This window comes from Peromyscus californicus, unplaced genomic scaffold (assembly GCF_007827085.1).
Source record: "Peromyscus californicus insignis strain IS unplaced genomic scaffold, ASM782708v3 Scaffold_11__1_contigs__length_118956290, whole genome shotgun sequence".
In the NCBI taxonomy this organism is placed as follows: domain Eukaryota; kingdom Metazoa; phylum Chordata; class Mammalia; order Rodentia; family Cricetidae; genus Peromyscus; species Peromyscus californicus.
In genome coordinates, this window is record NW_026294402.1 from 34996270 (window position 1) to 35019843 (window position 23574).

The 23574-nt window shown below is 44.2% G+C and overlaps 2 protein-coding genes across 5 annotated transcripts in view; one reads left to right on the plus strand and one right to left on the minus strand.

Moving 5' to 3' along the window:
* The window catches only part of Jhy (junctional cadherin complex regulator), a 62446-nt gene extending 39200 nt beyond the window's left edge, over positions 1-23246 (minus strand). The window contains exons 1-3 of one of the 4 annotated variants that reach the window (XM_052757313.1): positions 22488-23246; positions 18738-19076; positions 1796-2297 (exon numbers count right to left, since the gene is read on the minus strand). In XM_052757313.1, coding sequence (XP_052613273.1) covers positions 1796-2297; positions 18738-19076; positions 22488-22498 — 852 coding nt within the window. In that variant the 5' untranslated portion in view covers positions 22499-23246. Of the gene's footprint in view, positions 1-1795; positions 2298-18737; positions 19077-20064; positions 20404-22021; positions 22348-22487 lie in introns of those variants that run through there. The other 3 variants (XM_052757287.1, XM_052757303.1, XM_052757296.1) reach the window with 3 other exon arrangements.
* Positions 12312-12955, plus strand: LOC128122068 (signal transducer CD24-like). The gene has a single exon (XM_052757328.1). It carries the CDS (start codon positions 12372-12374, stop codon positions 12675-12677), a length of 306 nt encoding a protein of 101 aa, XP_052613288.1. The 5' UTR covers positions 12312-12371; the 3' UTR covers positions 12678-12955.
* Positions 23247-23574: the final 328 nt, after the last annotated feature.

Sequence of the window (23574 nt, forward strand, 5' to 3'; positions counted from 1 at the left end):
TTTTTTTTTTTTTTTAAAGATTTATTTATTATGTATACAGCATGTATGCCTGCAGGTCAGAAGAGGGCGCCAGATCTCATTACAGATGGTTGTGAGCCACCATGTGGTTGCTGGGAATTGAACTCAAGACCTCTGGAAGAGCAGTCAGTGCTCTTAACCGCTGAGCTATCTCTCCAGCCCAACACTTCTTAAGTTTTATGAAACAAAAAGTATGTTTACATTTCAAACAGTCAAAAAATGTTGAGTTAAATGTTCTGTACCCATTCCTGTGTTTTATTGCTAGCTATAAAGGCAAAGATGTCACATATTCCTAATTCTTGAAAGGGACTTCACCTTCATAGGTGATGAATTCCAAGCTGTTCTCCACTAGGGGTATTGGATTTATGATCAGCCAAGCTCTTTACTTGAGTCTACAGGATATATGGCACATTCACTAGGAGGTGAGCTGAAGGGGTCCTTATTTGTGTCCAGGAAATAAAGCTATATTGTAACGGTATTTTTCTTCTTCTTGTGTGTGTGAATGTGTATGTGCATGTATATGTGTATGTGGTGTGTGAAGGTGTTTGTGAGTGTGTGTTTCAGACAAGGTCTTGTTACATAGTCCAGGCTAGCCTCATACTTGTCATCCTCCAGCCTCAGGGTTTTGAGTGATGAGACTACAAGTGTGCACCTCTGTGCCTGGCTCCCCACAGGCCCGTCATTCGGAAAATAACTTCTCCTCAAAATGACCAGATGAGGCAAAGAGGGCATTCATTATCTTTCTCATTTTACTTATGCAGAGTCCAAGCTACAATCATTTCATACTGCTTGTACAGGACAGTGAGGGGGCAGTGCAGTGATTATCAGTGGGGACTGGTAAGATATAGAGTCATTTCAATAACTAAAAGGAAAAATCTTCTATGCTGTGCTCTGCTTCACAACACCCCCCTTCCCCCCCCCCATACACACACAACCCTAGCTCAGGACCCAGCACCCAGCACCTACACAGAATCTGGGTGTAGAATCATTTCTTATGCGAGCTGTGGTTCTTAGGGTGAATGCGTCACGTTACTGCTTCCAATGTGCTGGGTTGCTTTGCAAGGTTGCAACCAATGTTAAGGTGAGAACAAAGACAGGCAACGCAGGGAATTAAGGGCTCAGCCCTGCACTCCATCTATTGGAACACACAGGAGGAATACATTCCAAGGCACACACGTGGGGTGCAGACACACATGCAGGCAAAACACTCATATACATAAAATAAACATTTAGAAACCTTCATGGGTCTTTGAATGGAGGCATTTTAGAGAGAGTAACTGATGGTAGCAGTTACAGCACTGTAAACCACAGGCGTGTTTCAGTTTGCCCTTAAGGACTTAGAGGGTTCTAACGTTCATTCTACAAGAAGCCGCTGGGCTAGCAAGGTGGCGCAGCTGGTAAAGGCACTTACCGCCAAGCCTGGTGACCTGAGGTGGATCCTCAGGATCCGCAAGGTAGGAGAAAAGACGTGATTCCCACAAGCTGACCTCACTCACAACCACATGCATACACACACATACACACACACACACACACACACACACACACACACACACACAAAGGAAAAAAGGAGGAAGAACAAGAACAGGAGGAAAGAGGAGTGGGGAAGTGGAGGCAGCAGCAGGGGACAGTATGCACCAGTACGGAAGCATTTGCTCTACCCAGGCAAGTGGTTACTATGGCATCATCACCCAGAAGGAAGAGACATCCAAGCCATTTCAAACAAAGGCAAATCCCAGGGCAACTCAGAAGGGATGCTCAAGCAGCGGCTACGCACCTGTTCGAGGTGAGTCTCTCCTCTTTTTTTATTGTGAAGTTGAAGGTAAGAGTCTGTTTTAGGAGCAGGTAATCCCAGAGTCAGCTTGTTTTTTTCCACAAAATATTGTTTGGACTTCCTTCTCCGGGGCCCCCGTGATCCTGGCAGGAACACTTCGTTGTGTGAACTTGAGCTCTTCAGGTACTGAGAGAGGTTGCTGGACTTCTCCTGGTCACTGTCGCTTAGTTCTGAAAAGGACTCGTTTTGGCGGGTGCCACGCTCATAGTTTGGGCTTAGGAACTCACTTCCAAGCAAGGAGGCTTCACTCTGAGGACTCCTCTTCTCTTGGCCTTTCCCTGCTGAGAGTCCCATTGACGGCTCCCTGGAAGGGTAGAGTGGAGCCAGAGGCAGGCTTTCTGAAGAGCTATGGGCAGACCCAGGCAATGGCGGCTCCTCCTCTTTCTTATTCTTCCAGTTGGGATCATATCGGAGGTCTGAATATTTGTCGTCTACATGATGATGGCTGTCCAAAGCAGAAAAGAAATGAGAAGTCCTTAATTAAGGTAAATCCCCAGGGGTTTTCCCTAAGGGGACAGTCCCCAACTGAGACAGACCCACTAAAAAGTTCACACACACACACACAAATAATAATAAAATAAACTCACTCTATTCACTTCATTGTTTTATTCAAACTCAATCTCGGATTCTGTCCTCTGTTTTCCCTTTCACTATCTAGATGGTGAAGGTGTGTCAAAGACTCAAATTAGAACCACAGAGAAGTTCATTGAAATCTCTAGTAAAAATGGACACCAACTAAATTCTAAAAGCCAGAAAAACCGGCGAAAATGAAACGTCCGCAGCGTTAAACCAGCATGTCTCTATGGTTCGAAGAGTCCTATTACTTACGCATACCAACGATGATCCCGTGTGTCTCCTGCTGAAGATAAAAGTACAGTTCACACAGGCCGGCGGGGCTCGTAGCTCAGTTGACAGAGTGCTTGCCGAACATTCTAGCCCCAGCAGTAGGCATGGTGGTGCGCCCTTGGGTCCCAGCACTAGGGAGGTGGTGGGAGACTCAGAAGTTCAAGGTCGTCCTTGACTAAAAGGCACACTGAAGGTCAACCCTGGCTACATGAAACCCTGTCTCAAAAAGGAAGGAAGAGAGAGGGGCCGGGGAAGGAAAAGAAAGAAGGGGAAAACATAGCAATTCATGCCTTAGCTGGTTATAGGCATATTTGGTTATTTCTTTCTAGGAAGGGAAGTACCTCTCCTCTCGGGATGAAAGCCAGGTTTTTTAATCCCAATTGAATATCTACACAGTCTCACCTTTCTTTTCAAGAAGTTTGGTTTTCCCTTTTTCTTACCCATAGAGTTTTATCAAATGTTCCACAGAAAACCCCACAAGGCTTAGACTCAGAGTGTGGCTCACAGTGTCTTGGTTGTCAGGGCCATGCTCAGGAGCCTCAGGGGACAGGTCAGCATGAGCCTCAAGTTCTAGGACAATCTCACTTAACTAAGGTTAAGCACATGGTCCTGTCTGAGGGAAGTTAACTAGACCCCAAATAAAGTCCTCCCTCCTGCCCGAGACAGTCTCAATTTGTAAAGTAGCCCTCTAATCTTAACCGAAAAAGAAAAAAAAATGAAGAAAGCTGGTAATATGGCATATTTAATGGCCTCTTTGATCTTCAGAAGCTAAATGGGAGAGATTTTTTCCTTGCTGAGGACAGTGGATGCAATCCTCTAATCAAAAAGAAAATGTAAATCACCCAGCTTTTTATGCTATTTGATATTCCCGTTTACAGAGGACATAATTTTATGCTGGGTAAACAAACTAATGGTCTCTATAATGCTAATTTACTCATCTTAATGTGGACCTAGATTTCTTTGATTCAACGTAAAGCAAAAACTGGACAAGGAGACTCGTCGGCTTTACTAAATTGTCACTGCGAGTTTTCCAGCTGTCCTAAGAAGGTGGAAAACCTCGGGATGCAGGCAGCTTTTCCTTTTCCTAGACGGGCTCTTCCCCAGCAAAACTCCAGAGGGAGAATGATCCATCTGTCAGCAAATGAGACTTCACTGTTTCACCCACAACGACACCACAAGGTGGCCCGTCTTCAGGGCCGTGATGGGTAGGTCCCTCCTGTGGGTTGTCTGTCCTACAAACTTCCGTATTGGACACTGGGCCTTTCACCCTTCATTTTCAAGGTAGTTTGTCTCAAACGGGGCTGTGGAATTTCTTCCACTTCTCACAGCTGACTGAAGTTCGGCTGGAAGCTGTGTGTCTTAGAGTGCTCTGTGCTCCGCACACGTGCTCATTAACGTGTCACTATGATGCTGTTCTTGCCTAACTCAGGTCCTGGGCAGCAGGGACTTCGGTATGCCTTCCTGCCCAAATCTCTGCCTTAGTACAGGGCAGTGCTCTCGGGCATACAAGTTAAATGCTTCTAGAATAAATAACTGGATCTCCATAAATATTCCGACACAATTACAGCAGTTGATATTTATTTTAAAAGCTAGCAACATAATTAAAATCTGAACATGAAGACGCTTCTTGCACTGGGACAAATTAGTGGATGATTTTTAGGGTTTATCTTCTACTAAGGGACCTAAGGTTCAATGGCAGTTGTTTACATGGAGAAGAAAGCTCAATTATTATCTTCAAGCAAATCCGACTTCAAACAAACAAACAAAAGCTGTATTCCCGTATCCGTGGTTTTACTGGAAGGAAAAACTCAGCTTTATTCTTTTATTCATTAGTTCACTCTCTGGTTTGACAAGTGTTTCCTGAGCACTTTCTAAGCTGGGGAGATACAGTGGTTAGGTAGCACAATGTTGGGGAAACAAAGAAACCCAACAATTAACACTTTGGAGTGATGCCTGCTCTGGTGGGGACCACAGGGCCACCTGGACTCAGGAGGGACCTTGCTTGCTTCTCAGGAGGTTGGGAAGAGCTTTGGGTAGGAAGTCATGGCCTCGACCTAAGGCTGAGGAAATGTGCACCAGGCTGAGAGAACAGCAGGAAAGAGGAGTGGAGGGGAGAGCAGCCTTGCTTCTCAAGACCAGAGGCTTTGTGGGTAAGGGGAGGCGGAGAGGAGGAAGGCTGGGGTTCAGAGCTCAAGGTTCACCAGAGGTCAGATTTGCAAGGACCTCAGAACTCTGGAAGAGTTTGGGCTTAGCTAAATTATCTGAGTGTTTAATTATAGAGAGACTGGTAATCAATTAAGGACAGTCAAAGGGATGAGCTTCAGGTCAGCCTTACACACACATTATTTTGAAGACATTTAGAACGGTCTCCTTGGTGATCAGATGAGGCTTCACTGGGCTGGAGGGATGAGTCAGTGGCTAAGAGCACTTGTTGCTCTTACAGAAGACCTGGTGTTCGGTTCCCAGGACCCACATGATGGCTCATAACCACCAGTAACTCCAGTTCCAGGGGATCCATATTCAATTGCTCAATACTATCTCAAAACCCACTCCAACCTTGTCATCTTGTGAGCCTAAGATAACTCACTTACTGGTATAGCTGGTTTTTTTTTTTTTAAGGTAATTGCTATAGTTAAGATTTTAAATGCCCCAGAGAGGCCCATGTGTTGAAGGTTTGTTCTCCAGCTTGTGACAGCACTAAGAAGTGGTTGAACCTTTAGGAGACGGGGCCTCATGGGAAAACTAAGTCACTGGAGCCACACCCTTTGGGCTGCTGGAACTAAGAACGGTTCTCCGTTTCTTGGGCTCCAGGGGGTGAACAGATCTCCTCTCACAGGAGCTCCTGCCTCGATATTGGCACAGGCCTCAAGAAACAGGGTCGAATGCCGTGGAAGAGTGGGCCTCCTTTTAAGGAGTCTGTTTCTAGCATCTCATCACAATCATGGAAAGATGACACAAGGGCCTTCGATGTTTGAAGGGAAGGTATTCCCCTCTTTTTACACTGGTGTTCACATCGGAAACACTAGAGCCTCACTCCGACTGCTCACAGCACTGAACCAGCATCAAACAGTGACAGCCACCTACATGCGCACGGTGCCTTCTTTCTCTGCGCAACGACATGGAGTTTTCTGGCTCGGGGAGACGCCCCAGGGGCGTGCGCAAGGACAGCAGCTCTAAGACAGAACTGCCTGCCCTCAACTTCTGGTGCCACTGAATACTCTGTGAATGACTCTTTAACTCTGGTGCTTGGCACAGAGTAAGGGCGGAGTAGACAGTAGCCCAGAGAACACCACAAGGAGCTCTGTCGCCAGGCTTTGCTCACTGCCAACTGCACTGGGTCTCCAGGACGTAACACAGTTGTTGTGTATGATGCTTCCTCCTGATGGAGCTCAAGGGATCCTTCTCCCTCCAGGGCTTAAGATATTTTAAGAGCTTGAGGCTCTGAATGGTGCCCTAGTGGCCTGAAAGATATAACACACATTAAAAAAAAAAAATCCAATTTTTAGTCACAACTTAGGTTCTGTGGGAAATGTTTGAACCATAATTTAGGAAAAGGGATTAAGAAATATCAGTGAATCCACATGATGAACTATTTTAACAACCACTAAAACTTGATAAGAGAGATATAAGTAAGAAAATTAAATTGTTTCGTACCTTTCAGAGAACCAGTAACTTCGAGGCCCTGACAGATTGCCTTTCTTTAAGAAATGGCAGCTTGGAAGATCATCACGCCTACAGAGCTCCATATTTTTAGCAGAAACTAGACAATATGAAAGGGGCTGGGAGTAAACAAGAAGAGATGGGCTGCCGAGAAACATGTTTCTGAACCAATTGTCAGAAGGGAGGCATGTATTATACAGAAATAAAACCCAAACTACCATGGTTCAAAAGAAAGCTTTAACAACTCAGGGCCATCTACACCGGCAATGGCTGTCTCCAAACACCCCCTTCACCGTTTCAAATGGAAGGCATGTTGAAACTAATGGGAGGCTTTTTTTTTTTTTCAAAATCATGTGCATGAAAAACTGTAATGCTTCCCAGAAATAAATCGAATTGTTGAAACAGAACATGATACTAAAGGAGCCCATTGTATGGAGCTCGTGTGGTAAGAAGCCCAATTGTGTTTTGCAGTCTGGGTCAACACACAGGGACAAAATGAGTGTGAAGTGCTCTTTCACGGGCAATCATCTGCACACAAAACATGCACCTCTTCCCCTCCTCATCCGACAGGAAGGTCACACAGACAATGAGAACACAACTCTTTTGTTACCCTTCAGACAACAGATGTCGGGGCTCCTCTTCAGAGGCTTGGGTTAGAAACGGATGCAGAGAGGCGAGGGAGTGGGGAGGGGCATCTCATGTGTGTTCAGTGGGGTCTTTGCTGCCTTTAATGGACCCTGTTTGAGTCCGTGCTGTGATAACTTCAAACAAAATAAAATCAAATCTCCATTTAATGAAGAGCCTCATACTCAGTTTGTATTCAATCAAAAAATTACTAAAATTAGAGCATGTTTCTAGTTCAATTAACATCCTTTGCACTCACAATAAAATATTCAATAACTGGCCATTTTGCCTGTTGAGGAGCGGAATAAAAGCGAAGCCCCACAGCCAGTTAGCTGTTACTTATTTACCACTCTATGTTAAGCAGGCAGTTAGATTGAAACTGCACATGTTATTACTGATTTAGGTTTCATTTAATCCTTTGAAACAGAATAATTATTCCCAATTTATATGCCATTAAATCTTTTATGCACACGAGCAGCAAATTCAATTTTTGTTTAAGTGTAGAGTTTGTGATGTTCTTTAAAGGAGCCACAAAACACCATTGTTTCTGAGATTCCTAAGTCCTGCCTCATCTTGCTCTTCTCATCGACGGCATTTAAGGAAATAAAATGCAATAAAGCTAAAAGATTAAAAAGTCACTTTTGCAGGTATGAAATAAAGTGTTTCCACAGACACGCTTTGTGGAGATTATTTTGTAACCCATAAACTTTCATTTAATGGAGGCATTTATTTTACTTAAATAATTAAACATTTTAATAGAACAAATAATAGCTCAATGAACTGAAAGTAAAGCCTGTCTATAAAACACACTCAAGTGAAGGGGGCTAATTGTTATTTAGTGAACTTTGCTTACAGCAGTTACATTATTTAGATAATTTTGACCCAATCCCTTTTTTTCAACAACAGATTTGTGTTCTTCTGTTGCTGTTTTTTGTTTATTTGTTTGTTTTTTTTTTATTTTCGGCAGGGCCTCTCCACGTAGCCTTGGCTGTCATCCTAGAACCCACTCTGTAGCCTAGGCTGGCTTCAAACTCACAGAGATCCACCTGCATCTGCCTCCCAAGTGTGGGATTAAAGGTGGGCTCCACTACACTGGGCTTCAACAACAGATTTGTGATTGTTATAACCAGACATTTGTCCCAAGTTATTGCCAGGACCAATTTCAACTCAAGGTGGACCTGGGAATAAAGGGGAAATAAATGATCTAAACAGCACATGATAGTGATCTCAATGTACAATCCTGGCACCTCACTCTACTGAGATGACAGTGAAGCAGGACGGAGGCTACCCCGTCCCAAGAAACGCCATATTTCTATAGTGGTCTTGACCAGGGTTCTGCTGAATCCCGTTAAGGAAAAGCTTCTCCTGGTCAATGGAGTCTACCTCTAGTCTGGGTATGAACCTAACATTGCAAGCTACTCAAAACATAAGAGTCAGTCTAGTTAAATTGATCAGTCATCTGGCTAAGGAGCCACCCCTCAGGAAGGTGGATTCCCTTAATGCCATGTTAAAAAGAATAATTATCCCTTTAATGAGATAATGTACCTTTCCTTCCCAGAAAACTTGGTTTTTATTCAGTACCTAAAGGCCTGCCACGAGGCTCTGTTAAGTGTGTCTATTGATTTTCCCATGATGTTAAATATAAATTCCAATACCATTAATCTGATATTTAAAATGTAAAATATAAGTTCTCTAAAGAAAACCTAAATACCCCAAAGTCTTAAAAGTTGAGGCCCTGACTCAGAAAGGTATATTTCCCCCTTTCCTTTTTTCTATCTATTTCTTTTACATGGTGGCCAGAGCATAAATATTTTTTTCCCTCTGGTACTTTGGGCTTTTTTTTATTTTTAATGTTCTCTCTGAAGCTCTCTCCCTTTTGCTCTGTAGCTGCTTCCTGAACCTCTATGCCTAACTCAAAGAGGTGCGGCCTTTTCCTCTTATTAATTTTTATTTTTTTATTTCATGTGTATGGGTGTATGTATGTGTATGTACCACTTGCATCAATGCCTAAGGAGGCCAGAAGAGGGCATCAGATCCCCAGAGGCTTGTGAGGCACCATGTGTGTTCTGGGAACCAAACCCCAGGTCCTCACAAGAGCAGCAAGTGCTCTTAATTGCCGAGCTATCTCTCCAGGCCCCTTCATCCTTCTTCCTCCTCCTTCTTCTCCTTCTTCTTCTTCCTCCTCCTTCCTCTTCTTTCTCTTCTTCATCTTATTCTTCTTCCTCTTCCTTCTTCCTATTCCTTTTCCTCCTCCCCTTCCTCCTCCTCTTCTTCCTCTTCCTCCTTCTTCACGAGTAAGATGGGGCTCCTCAAAATTTCCGGTAATTGTGGCACAGCATTTGGAGCCACATTTTCTCTCTCCAAGTGAGAGTTTATGACATGACTTGTGGACATTTTCTATGGAAAGTTTGAGTGTTCCTTTTACTCACCAAAACAATGGTTAAGAGTAGAGATTTTTCTTTTGAGATGGGTGTCTAGCCTTGAACTTCTTATTAGCTCAGAAGGAACTTTGGACCATTCTGACTCTCACTCCTTAGTCCTGGGATTACAACATACACCACCATGCCCAGTTTCTGCCGGGCTGGGGATTGAACCCAGGGCTTTGTGCATGCTAGGCAAGCACTCTAGCCACTGAACCACATCCCTAGCCCAAGGGCTCAACTTTTAAGACTTTGGGGTATTCATACCTCCTTTAGACAGCGCACATTTTACACTTTAAATATCAGATTAATGGTATTAAAATTTGTATTTGACAACAGGGGGAAAACACTGGACAGGTCTTACCCCTGTGTGGTAGTTTGGATGGTCATGGCCACTGTAGGCTCATATATTTGTATGCTTAGTCCCTAGTTGGTGGAACTGCTTTGGGAAAGATTAGGAAGTGTAGCCTTGTTGGAGGAGGTGGGGTTTGAGGTTTCAAATGCTCATGCTGGGCTTAGCCTCTTTCTGCTACAAACTTGTGGATCCGATCTCTCAGCTACTGCTCCAGTGCCAAGCCTGCCCGACATCGTGCTTCCTGCCACGATGACCATGGACTCAACCTCTGAAACTATAAGGAAAATCCCAATTAAGTGATTTTTTTTTCAATAAGTTCCCTCAGTCACAGTGTCTCTTCTCAGCGATAGAAAAGAAATTAAGACACCCTGTGAGCAGGTCCTGTCACTGACTGACCAATGGTGTAAGCTTGAACAGCTCTCTTAGTTCTCTAGGGCATGGCTCCTCCTTTTGTATAACAGGAAAACTGGCTGACTTTCCACACTCTAAAAGGTCTAAGAATCCATCACTGTATGAGTTAGGGTGGGCTTATTGTGTAAATCGTCTCAATGTTAGTAAGTATTGGGAAAATCATTTCATTTAAATATAACACATTACCAATTATACTAACAAGATTATAAAAACTAGAACTGAAAATGTATTAAACTGGGTTTGATGACTCACAGTGGGAATCTCAGCACTTAGGAAGGACTTCCATGCGTTCAAGCTCAGCCTAAGCTACACAGTGAAACTCTGCCTCAATGACCAGATGGATCCACAAAAAAAAAAAGGCATTCTATTCTCCTGACCCAAGTGACCCACCCCAAAAGTTGCCTTTTGATTTCTGTGACTGCACCATGATACCAGTGTTTCCCCCATACAAATAAATTATTTTTTTTAAAGAATGGAGGTTGAAAACTATATCAATCAAAGTTTTCTATATTTTTCAACTTGTGAGAAAGTGGAAGTAGATCATAAATTGAACTATCCCCTTAGTAACTTGCTATAATATTCTTGATAAACTCACAGGATTGTGGGTAATAAATTTTACTTTCTAGGTTTTTTAAAAAACTGGCTGTTTACTTACTTGAGCACAAAAACATACCCCAGTTTTGAAATAAACAAGTAAGGAACTAGCAGATATTTCTGGGGCGCAATAATGGAGAGTCCCCATGAGTCTCTGCGGCTTTAGCATTTCTGGCAGGAGCTTGGTCTTTAATAGACATAATCCATGCTCCCACACACTCCTTACTTCCTCTATGACAGTCCACCTGTCATGATAGCCCCACGCCTGCTCTGAGGGTTTAACTAAGAAGTTAGTGAGCCTGTGAACGAATGTAAAGCAGAAAGAGCTAATACCTACAACAAAAAACACCACTCTGATATAACTATTCCCCACATGGTTTGAAATAACTAAGGTTTAAGCTGCTGTTCCCCCCACTCCAAATCATTTAGGACTCCCAGAACGTGGTATAACAGGGCAATACATTTAAAGAGACTGGCCAACCAACGGCCTTAAATGGAAGGTTTACCTATCAACAGAAATAGCTGTTAACACAGATGAATGACATTAGAAAGGAGCAGGAAGGAAAGGTGATTCCCATAACTTTCTGGAATGGTCTTCATAATCCTAGAACATTAGAACCAGTCTTAAATGTTTTTCTTGTGTTCCCAACTGATGAAACAAACAAACAAACAAACAAACCACAACCCTTATAAGGGACATGAGTCTAGTCTCAGCTTAAATATTTCCCAAATTCCAGAAAACAGCTGGAAGGAAAAAAGGAAGGAAAAGAGCTGGAGAAATTTGGGAGGAATGGAAACTTACGGTATTTGATCACCACTAAGGCTTTCTTTATCCACTCTGTTTGTTTTGACTCTTCAACACTCCTCTTCAAGCCCTAGCATTCATCATCCAACACCTTTCCTGATTCTTGTATTATTACTAGGAGCAACATACCTTAAAGCACCCAAGCCGGCGCGGGGGTGGGGGGAATGTATCCTATAACACAGTTTTCAAAAATTTGATTTTTACCAAGTCAGTCCCCCACCCCTTTCCAACAATTCTTGAATGCTTAACTGAACTGGTAATGGCCCACCGTGCTACCTGCCTCCTGTTGATACCTACCTAGTGCACAGTGCATCCTTAGTCAGGACACAACCCCTTTGCATACGGATACTGTGGTTTCCAGGTGATATGAGAGGAAACTACCACTGAGCACTCTAATGTACACATGGCTGTGTCCCAGGGCAATTGCTTAAGAATAGAAGCTAAGGGCTGGAGGGATGGTTCAGAGGTTAAGAGCACAGGCTGTTCTTCCAGGGGTCATGAGTTCAATTCCCAGCAATCACATGGCAGATCATAACCATCTATAATGAGATCTGATGCCCTCTTCTGGCCTGCAGGCATACATTCAGACAGAAAAGAATAGAGGCTACTGTGATCCCTGACCTCATTGTCCAAGGAGAAACACAGTAAATGTCAGCTTATTCAGAGGACTCAATATCCTTTAGACAACTTTGTTGCTTTATAAAAATGTGTAATTCCGCCACCTTTGCCTGCGCCCATGCGAGCCGAGCAGATCTCCATGCACCGAGCATCCAGAGAGTCGCGCCGCATGCCAACGGAGCAGACATGGGCAGAGCGATGGTGGCCAGACTGGGCCTGGGGTTGCTGCTTCTGGCACTGCTCCTACCCACACAGATCTATTGCAACCAAACATCTGTTGCACCGTTTTCAAGTAACCAGACTATCTCTACTGCCCCAAATCCAACTAATGCCACCACCAAAGCAGGTGGCAGTGCCCTGCAGTCAAAGGCGAGTCTCCTCGTGGTCTCACTTTCTCTTCTACATCTCTGCTGTTTGAGACTCGGGCCAAGAAACATCTCTACTTCCCCATCTTCTAGACCCACCCCAATGGTAACCACAAGTCCAGTGTGACCCGGAAGAAACAGGTCCACATCAAATCTGCTATTACCACCCCTCAACAGAAAACCTTGAGAATTCATGTGAAGGATGTGACAGACAGTGAATACCAATATTGAATCTGTTAGAGTTCTATGTTCAAGATGAAGAGTGATAACATCTGAAGTTGACATGATTTCCTTGAATGTGACTTAAGAAATGTGGACACTTAAAACTGTAACTTGAAATCAAGCATAGGTTTTATGTAGAGATAAGGATGGGATGTAGGGTAGAGATTGTTTTCATTGGCTCATTCAACCTAGGTGATACTAAAAGGCTTCTCTGATGCTATTTATGTATATGTTGGAAGGAACTATCAGGTGTTACTTTAAATCCTCAGTGTATTGTTTCATTACTACTAATTTAATATGCTAAACTCTAGTTAAGTTCCACATTGTTGAGCTGTTCTCTTTGGAACTGAGCATTATACCCCCTCCTGTGGCTTTAGGCTTGACATTATATTTGACCTTTATTAGTAATTGACATATGCCAGGCAAGGATGGATTGGAACCCACCCCCAAATCCAGCCATCACTGAATAAATCGTACTTCAAAAGTCAAATAGTAGGTGTTTTCCATCATCTTTTTTCACTCAACCAGAGTGCCAGATCCCCTTAAGTAAACTGGTTCCAGAGAGCAGAATTACGTTGACCTCCGCCAATGTCAAAATGCTGCTTTTTATTTCTGCATATGTTGAGGGGTTTTCATAATTTAAGGTGTGGTCTGTTAGGAAAGTGAAATTATGAATCTTGACATTCTAAAGGCAAATATGCAAAGGAGCCAAAACCATAAACCTAGCAGTTGGGATGTGAAGACGGAAGACGACTTGCATTGAATTCACAAAGTCTTTTATACAATTTCTGTAAATACTTTTTTTAAAAGAGAAAAACAAAACAATGGATCAGAATAGCCACATTTGGAATACTTTGGTTATCAGTTCTTATTTTTAGATAGTTTGACATTGGTCCTGTGCCTGAGAGGGGGCTTGGTTCTGCAGTAAGTTTTTCCAATGCCTCGATACACTCTTATACCTTTTAAAAAATAGACATTCCTTGAAAAAAAAATCTTTTGTTCGCATGGTCACACACTGATGCTTACACACTCTGGGATCTCATATGGCCACAGTAGTCTTGATAACCAGAGTCATTTTCTCCACCTTTAGAAGCCTCCCTGGGAACAAGGAGACCTCACAGACCCGAAGCTACTGTGTGTGTGAATGAACACTCCCTCTTGCCTCGTACCTGAATGCTGGACATCCATTTGATTGTATATTGTGTTTGTGTATTTATGCTTTGATTCATAGTAACTTCTCTGTTATGGCATTGATTTGCATTGAACACAAACTGTAAATCAAGGAAAGAAATGGCTGGAAAAAAATGTATAATTCCACATGCTCATTTACTCTGGCGTCAGTTTAGTCCATCCTGAGATGGTTCTATCTTCTATTCTTATTATCTTTGTGTGTGCATGTGCATGTCAATCAGTGCAGGTGTGGAGGTCAGAGGACAACTTGTGCGAGTTGGTCCTCTCCTTCCCCCATGTGGGTCCAGAGGAGTCAAACTTAGGTCCTCAGGCTTGGTAGCAGGTGTCTTTACCTGCTGACCCATCTCAACGGTCCTATGGTCAACGTTTCACTAGTTAGTAAAGTGGAATCCATGATTGCATATTCATTTACTCCGTTGACTTATTCATTTTATGTGTGTGTGGGTGCACACACTGTACATGTGGAGGTCAGAGGACAATGTGTGGGGTCGGTTCTTTCCTTCTCCTCTATGGGTCTTGGGGATCAAACTCAGGTCACCAGGCTTGGTGCTACGTAAACCCTTGATGGTAAGACACTTAGACCCATGATTACATGTTCACAGTGAGAGCCTTGAGCTGAGTCATTGAGAAGCTTACGGGTTTAACACATGCCCAGGAGCTTCGGTTTCTTATCGGCAAAGTAATGGTAACGCCCAAGGCAGGGGCTCACACATGTCCAGTCCCGAGTTCACTCCCTAGCACCATATTAAGGACAAAGTTTTTAAAATTAAATTAAGCCTATCTAGAGGCTCCAACTAAGATAAAGGAAGTAACATAGGAAGCAAGTAGCTCTGCAATTGAAAGAATTATATAAATACTCCTACAAACAAGACGGGAGTAAGCACATATGCTTGGTACTGGATGGTGGCTTTCTGACTTTCTTTCTTTTTCTTTCTTTCTTTTTAAATGCACAAGACTTTAGAAGGCTTCAGACTAAAGAGGTTGTTTCTGACGCCCTGGGCATTACATTGATCTTCTTCTTTGTGAGTGCTGAGTGTCACGAGGCTCATTCTGGAGTGGGGCTTAAGGATTATCACACGATGATCCTCTCTCCACTCTTGATTCATTCACCCCTGTCAATGCTGCTCCAATTTCCATTAAGTAAAGGGTTTTCTCTAATCCATAGATCCTGAACTGTGGCTTTGACTTCTGGAGGTTCTAGTCATATCAAAACCTAAGTGTGGGGCTAAGTGATTTGTCAGGCAGCTTTTAAAATTATTGCTTATAAAAGCAAGAAGAAAGGTTTGTCTTGGTTTAAGGCCAGGCCTGGGCTAAATTTTTTTTGAACTACAATCCCCAGAATGCCATCTACCTTGCAGAAATGAAAGCCTGCTTCAATTTTATGTTGAAGCCCAAGATCAATTTATTTGTATCATGGCTCACAACTACTTAGATTTGAGTGACAGAACGCTGACGAAAGAACCATATAACTAATATGAAGCAGAGAAAGGATCGATACCCAACCACACTTGAATCACATTTTTGAGACATTATTTGGACAAATCCTTCAGTTCTGTTTTCCTTTGTAGTGTGGAACTGGTCCTTTTTCATCCAGTCAATGGAGCACTACATTCTAACAGGTACTAAATGGAGTCCATTCTAACCCTGCCCCACAGTTTATAGTCTATCACTGAACATTACCAAGGCAGGGCAATCAGAGGAAAGCAGAATTATCTAAGAGCCTCTGAACCAGAAGAGGAATCTAACCATACTTTTGACTTTTTGGAAGTATAACCTTTATTTTGAGATGGCTTCTGTAGTAATCAAATTATTCCTGGGAAGTTTAAACAAGGTTAAATTAAAGTCTGGCGCCTGCTAAGCATGGTACAAAAAGAAGAACCAGTCAGCAGCTGTGGAGGTGAGGTCATTCGGTGGACTCTTGCTTTGGTCTCCTCACCTTAGAAGTCAGGCAAGGAAACTTGGTACACTGCGGAAGACTTGGGGTTGGAGAGATGCCTCCGTGGTTAAGAGCATTTGCTGATCTTCCAGAGGACCCAGGTAAGATTCCCAGCACCCACATGGCAGCTTACAACCATCTCTAACTCCAGTCCTCTTCTGGACTGACTGGGAGCTGACATCCTCTTCTGGACTCTGTGGACATTGCACACATTGGTGTACATACACACCCGCAGGCAAAACACTCATACACATTTAAAAAAAAAAGCATGAGAAACAACAGCAAAGAATTCCTTTCTGATGTCCTCATTTTTTTTTTTTTTTTTTTTGGTTTTTCAAGACAGTATTTCTCTGTGTAGTTTTGGTGCCTGTCCTGGACCTTGATCTGAAGACCAGGCTGGCCTCGAACTAACAGAGATCAACCTGGTTCTGCCTCCCAAGTGCTGGAATTAAAGGCCATGCGCCCGGTCTGATGTCCTCATTTCTATAAGTAAAACTATTACCATTTCCTATCATGAAGACGACAGATCTCCCACATCAGAGCCAGGATAAAAACATAGAGCACCAAATCAGACTGCCTGAGTGTTCTGCTCAAGTACTCACTAGGTACAACGAGTGAGCATTAAGGCAACATCCAGAAGCCTCCCTGACAACCTTCAAGATGGGCTGACTACAATATCTACCTTCCGGGACTCCACAGGATTAGACGAGGTAACATATGTAAAGTATGTAGTGCATGAGAGAAGTTCTACGTGATAACTGTTATTACACCTAATCAGTGCCTTCCTTTGTTCCTTCAACCTCTGTAGCTAATCTGTCCCTGAGCTCTGTCAATTCATATATATATATATATATATATATATATATATATATATCAGTTAAAACATTGGTTATAAAAACAAATCACCCAGGATGCTGGTGTCTACCCATGGTCTTAGATAATCACACTGTAGCAATCTCTAGACACTGGACTACTGTGTAGCATAGTCCAAATTACAAGTACAGAAAAATATGCTATTTTGTTCAATGAAATGATTCAGTCATTGAAGACTATACCTAAATTGACCTTCTTTAATATAAGTCACGAGGAGGGACAAGCAATTGAAATTTACCAAAAGGAGAATGTTATACCCTCTCAGAGTGCAGAGGTTTAAGATGTCTGGGCAACCACAGACACTGTGGGCACATATTCCTTCTCCTAAGATTCTATGATTGCATTTCTGCATACATATACCCTAGTGGAGTTCACGTATCCAGCAAGCCACAGAAGGATGCACAAAGACACTCGTGTGAAATTAGAATTGGAGCAACCTAAATCTATTCATCAGTAGATATGATGGTTAATGTCGGTTGTCAGCTTGGCAGGAACTAGAATCAAGTAGGGAACCAGAATAAAGCGTAGTTGCGAGGGATTCTTAAGTTAACTGACGTGAGGAGACCCATCCTAACCGCTGGGCAAATACAAAGGAGGAGGAGCTGAGCAGCAGCCTTCATCCCTCCCTGCTTCCTGACTGTAGTAGATGCCATGAGACCAGCGGCCTCAAGCTCCTGCTATGGTGACTTCCTGCCATGATGGACTGCATCCCTGGAAATGTAAGCCGAAACCAACTCTTCATTCCGTCAGGTGCTTCTTGTCAAGTGTTTGATGGCGGCAGTGAGAGGAGTAACTTAGGCAGGAAGTGGGTAAGCTGTACTGCCACACAACGCACCTCAAGATTAACCAAAGCATAGCAGGAACACGTCAAAGGCACACCGCTGACCGAGGAGAAGAGAGATGTATATGTATATCAGCACCAATTATAGGCGCCCATGAAAGCAATGAACAAGTAAAGAGGATGTGCAGCCACATCAGCATAGTTTTGATCACTTCCGAGGAGGAAGACAGAGAAAGGATAGGAAAACGGTAGAAGGCAACTAATTTTTTTTCTTTTTTAGACACATGTGTCTCTGTGAATCTGCGTACAGGAATGTGCAGTTAAATGCAGGCATCTTCGGAGGCCAGAGGTGTCATAGCCTCTGGAGCTAGAGTTCTAGGCAGCAGTGAGCTGCTGTTGTGGGTGCTGGGAACCGAACTCTAAAGGCAGTTTGGATTCTTAATCATTGAACCTTCTCTCTGGCCCCAGCAAGGAAATGAGTGAATGATATTTATGATTATGACTCTAAAACAACCTAATATAAATATAGCATTAAGGATTGTATGTGTCATCTTTTCCCCTGTGTGTGTGGTTTTTTTTTTAACAATAAATATTTTTCACAGTCAAAAAGCTGACAGGTGTGGGTCTGGCTCAGTGGCAGAGTGCTTGCCTAGCATGCCCAAGGCTCTGAGTTCGATCCATAGAACCAGAAAACAAACAAAAACAGTAAAACATGGCATTAATAACAAAAGAAAAAACGTGCCTTCAAATCACTATGAGCTTAGACAAATTATTTCTTCTCTGTTAACCTCATTTCCCCCAACTTTAATGTAGGAACCACAGTCCCTTCCCTACATAATTACAGTGAAGAACCACGGGAAAACGGTCTTTAAAACATTCTACAGTATTGCTACTGCTGTAATAATCGTTACTAGCAGGACATTATTAGAGTTCCAGGACAATCAATACTATTACACAGAGAAACCCTGTCTTGAAGAAGAAAAAAAAAAAAAGAGGAGGAAGAGGAGGAGAAGGAGGAGGAAGAAGAGGTTGGGGAGAATGTGGTGAAACCAAAGAGCCATGCTGCCCTTAGTTGCTTGGAGACCTGCTTCTTCACATTGCTCACTAGGACAGCCCATCCTTTCTCACCTGGCAAGGTACCAGAGACTAATCAACGTTACTCCTTTCGCAGGCCAGTTCCTTACCTGTTAGTCACACCACCTCGGGCTCCCAGGTCTTCCTTGTTGGCCCCGTGGGCTGCTATTCTGTTCACTTCCTCTTCTGGCTCACTCAGGCTATCTTGGTCAGGGCTGTCCTCTTCTAAGCTGTCAGGCTCCATATTTTTGTCCTGGATTTGGTCCTCAACTTTGGACTGGGCCTTAATCTCTTGGGGGAGGCTTTCCGAATCTGATTCTAAGGAGTCTTTTGAAATCTGACTTAAGTCTTCTTTCTTAAAGGCTCTGCCTGAAGGCTGGGTCCTCAGGTTGGTATGATGGACAGGAGACTGACTGGAGAGCTTGGGAACTGGTTTATATTTACTCATCCTGAAAAATAGAAACATGAACAGGAACGCACTTGTTAACAGAAGCAGTTAGCTAACATTTATAATTGTGGCTGTCAAAAGCATTGCTGAAAAATTATATTTATGTTACTTGGTGGCTACTGAAATCATAATGGCAATGTTTGTCAAAAATGTCAATGAGCAAGAGAACCTTGTTATATTATCTGCAGGCTTTTGAATGCACCCTTTTGAGTGTGTGAGCAAGGAAGGCTTATTGGAAAAATGATTGTTTTTCTCTCTGCAGAAACACATCTGATTTAGGGCCCATAAGCTGCCTGAGTAATCGAATGAGGTTTTATTGAGGAAATCAAATGGCTGCTTGAAAGCAGATTCTGTTTCCAGCTTCCAAGGGCTTCTTACAAACAAGCCGGAACAAAGCCAAACGGTTAATTGTGAGCAGTGCTTTTGGTGGCTTTATTTCAAATGCCCAGGGCAAGTGTGTGTGTGTGTGTGTGTGTGTGTGTGTGTGTGTGTGTGTGTGTACACATCCTGTTCAGTAGCAGCCACAGATGCTCTCAAACAGGTTTAGGATTTACCATTTAGAGAGCAAAGGAGAGAAAAGCATGATTTCCCCAACCAGAACTGTAATACACAGAGTGTTTCATTCCTAGACCATTATCAGCTGGCTCCATCATTTAGAAAAGGCTTTTGCTACCCAGGATGCTGCTAGAGAGGAGTGTATAATTTGGTGGCCATTATATGGAGATCAATCTCAGCTCAGTATTAAACAACAACAACAACAATGTAATAATAATGGTTAAAAATGTTCAATAAGCATGGTGTGTTGGTGCATGCTGGTAGGCTAAGCACTTTGGAGAGGGGAGGAGGAAGGTCAGGTGCTGGAGGGAAGCCAGCTTGGGCTGCATGAGACAACAAACAAACAACAACAACAACAAATCCAAACTGTTCAACAAAAGGTTTGTGAATCCTGTCAGTGAGTGACTCACAACACAGGCTGGACATCCACCTACCTGGAATAGATGCTGTCCTTGAGCAAAGCTGGGTAGGTAGGAGACTGGCCTACATTACATTACAGCTAGGAGTTAGTGGAGTCTGTCCGCCCCTTCTAACTTCCTTAGCAGTGTGATTCCAAGTGAACCCTCACTGTCTCCAAGGGCTACAATAGTGACCCATGAGACGGTTTACAGAAAAATGCTTTGAGTTCACACAGGCTTGGAAGATGATGGCTGGGGTTGGATTTCCTTTCATCTCTACCCAGTGTCTCTCTTTTGGTTTATCTTCTCTCACTGCCTTCACGCCGTGTGTGTGTGTGTGTGTGTGTGTGTGTGTGTGTGTGTGTGTGTGTGTGTGTATGTGTGTGTGTGTGTGTGTGTGTGTGTGTGTGTGAGAGAGAGAGAGAGAGAGAGAGAGAGAGAGAGAGAGAGAGAGAGAGAGAGAGAGAGAGAGAGTCAGAAACCTTTACCATTGGAGCTATGCTCAAATTTGTTTTGACTGGCTTGCTCATGTTCTTTTGGCAAACCCAATTTTTAATTAAATACCTTGACCTGATTTCTGTTCCTTGAATTACTATTATATTGACCTTGTTGCTAGGGTTTCCGAGGACACAGTCCTGTCCTTGGATGAAAGCACCTTGACAAACACAACAGACAAAAGGTAGTGTTCATACTTAAACAAACATGCAGTGATTCTCTGTTTAACGCCACGTTTCTTCTTGGTAGACGAATATATCATCGCCTAATTTTAGATTAGTTTGCCTGCAGTCTCTTATTTAATATGTACGATCACATTCTGCCATATTTTAATACCATTTGCTTTTCAGGATATCTTTTAGAAAGCAGTGAGCATGAAAACATTTAAAGTCTAAGTCCCTATAAACACCAGTTTTAATTGTTTAAAAGGTCACTGTATTTGAAATCTTGAAAAACAAGCTTAAAAAGTCAGGGCTAGGGGGTATATAGCTCACTGATAGAACATGAATGACACCCAGAGTTTAATCTATAACTCCATCAAGAAAAAAGTCACAGTTCATTTCATATTGTTTTTCATACAATAATACAGACCCTTCATTCTGTCTTTTCTTAAATGAGAACCCAGGGTTTCTTGGTAGCAATAAGTAAGTAATGGCCATATATGATAATAATTTAGTTGTTGACAGAGTGGTAAGATTTGGGAAGAATGGGAAAGAGCAGAGTGAAATATCCCCCAAATTGGGTTTTCTCTGGAGGCCTGAGCGAGGGAGGGAGGGAGGAAGAGAGAGAGAGAGAGAGAGAGAAAGAGAGAGAGAGAGAGAGAGAGAGAGAGAGAGAGAGAGAGAGAGAGAGAGAGAGAGAGAGAGAGAATATTACATAAAAAGAGCTGACCCCTCGAATAAATGTAGTGAGTGGCTACATTTCAAGAATAACTGCGTAGTAACAACCCATGGGGGAAAAAACACGGGGAAAACAAAACAAAACAAAAACGGATGGGCCTCTGCCATTCCTGACCGATAATCCACTTCTTAGTAAACAAGAAAGGCATGGGCATAGTCCCTAGTATCTAGGGACTAAGAAACCAGCATCTCTCAGGATCTCGTGAAGGCCTTCTGTCTCGGCCACTACTTGGGGACACATCCGCTAGGGCAGGGGGACAAGGAGGCCCGTTTAGGATGAACAGCGGATCCAAAGTTGCCCTGTTTGGAACGGGTTGGGTGCAGTCCCATGGGGAATCTCAGGGGTTTCCGCCGCCGTTGCCTCTTTCTAAGGGTCAGGACCGGCTGCAGCGGGCGTTTGAAGGTTCGGAGGTGGCCGGTAGGAAGCCCGGACAGGGGGCTGGGGATCGGGCTGCCCGGCCTGGGGGGTGGCGGTCCTGCCTGGGCGCGGTCCTCCCTCCGGGACCGCAGGCTCTGCGGCTCCCTCGCGCCCGCCCCGGAGTTCTCGGTACAGCCCGGCCCGCGCGGCCCCTTCCCACCCGCCGGGAACCGCCCGTCACCTGCCGGCGCTGCTGGGCGGCCGCGCCCCTGGCCCCGCAACCTCCGGAGCCCGGGCTCCCGCTGCGGCTCCCGCCCCGCCCGCCCGCCGCTGCCTGGAGACCGGGGCCAACACCGCGCCGGCCGCTCGCTCGCTCCGAGCCTCGGGGCCCAGCGCTCCTGCTGGCCCGCGGCGCGGAGAACCCCCGGCTCGGGATGCTCAGGTCCAGCCACCCCGACCCTGGCTAGGAGGAAAAGCAGGGAGGACAGAGCCCTGCGTCAGTGATGCTGCTGGGGTAGGCAAGGCCCACACACCAGGGAGAAAGGAACCCAGTTACTGACTTGGAGAGGGGAGGTAAGGAGAGAAGAGAGGCGGGAGGGAAGGAGAGGGCAAGTGGCCAATAAACATTGGACCCTCATCGGAAGGGAACGTCATTCACTAATATTCAGAAGAGGGAAAATTAAAGCCACCCAGGACAGCACACTCACCACTCAGGCATCTTAAGGTGAAAACTTGGCCACGCGTTGGTTATGCCCCCTGGGAATAACGACAGTCAGAGGGAGTGGTTGGAGGATAAGGAGGAGTGTGAGAGCCTCAAAAAGCCTGAATACCCAAAGGAACAGCCAGATAAACACACACCAGTTCCAAGGGTCCAGGGAATTTTATGGATGAGGGACTCTCAAGAGTGTGAACTGGGTAGCTAGCACTTTGGGAAAACGTTTGGCATTGTCTGAGATACGCAGGCACACCGGAGTTCCCAGCAGCCTCACCTTTAGACACTCACCTGAAGGAAGCATGCGTTTTTTTAGGCATCTGTGACAGCTTAAACCCGAAACGTCCCACACGGGTTCATGGGTTTGAACACCTGGTTCCCGGCTGCTGGTGGTGTGTTTGTGGTTGGGGGTCTGATCGGTGGAGGTGGGTCACTGGGGCTGGCCTTTGAGGATTATAGCCTATTGCTGAGTTCTCTGCTTTCCATTTACCCCAGGATGTGAAGTGCTTGTGCCATGCCGGCCCCTTAGATAGGCCATGCCTTCTCCACCTTGACATGCTGAAACCATAAGCCAAAATAATGGCCGTTTAGTCACAGGTATGATGAAAGTACCTCATACAGCATCCAAACTGGAGAGTTATGGGGACATAACATTAAAGACCAGCTACATCAAACTCTGCTGGGTTTGTAGGTGCACACACAGCAAAGGCAACAACTTTAAACAAACAAACAAACAAACAAACAAACAAATAAGGCCCAAGTAAGAATTTATGTGAAGTTAGGAACCTGATCAGCTCAGAGTGCTCTTGAGATTATATTTCCTAACTTTAGTGGTTGGCATTGATGTCCATTGCAAATACTTCTTTAAGTCTTACATTTATGCTGGGTGGTGGTGGTGGTGGTGGTGGTGGTGGTGGTGGTGGTGGTGGTAGCACACGCCTTTAATCCCAGCACTCAGGAGGCAGAGGCAGGTGGATCTCTGAGTTGGAGGCCAGCCTGGTTTACCAGAGTGAGTCCCATGACAGTCAGGGCTACACAGGGAAACCCTGTCTCAGAGGAGAGAGAGAGGGAGAGAGAGAGAT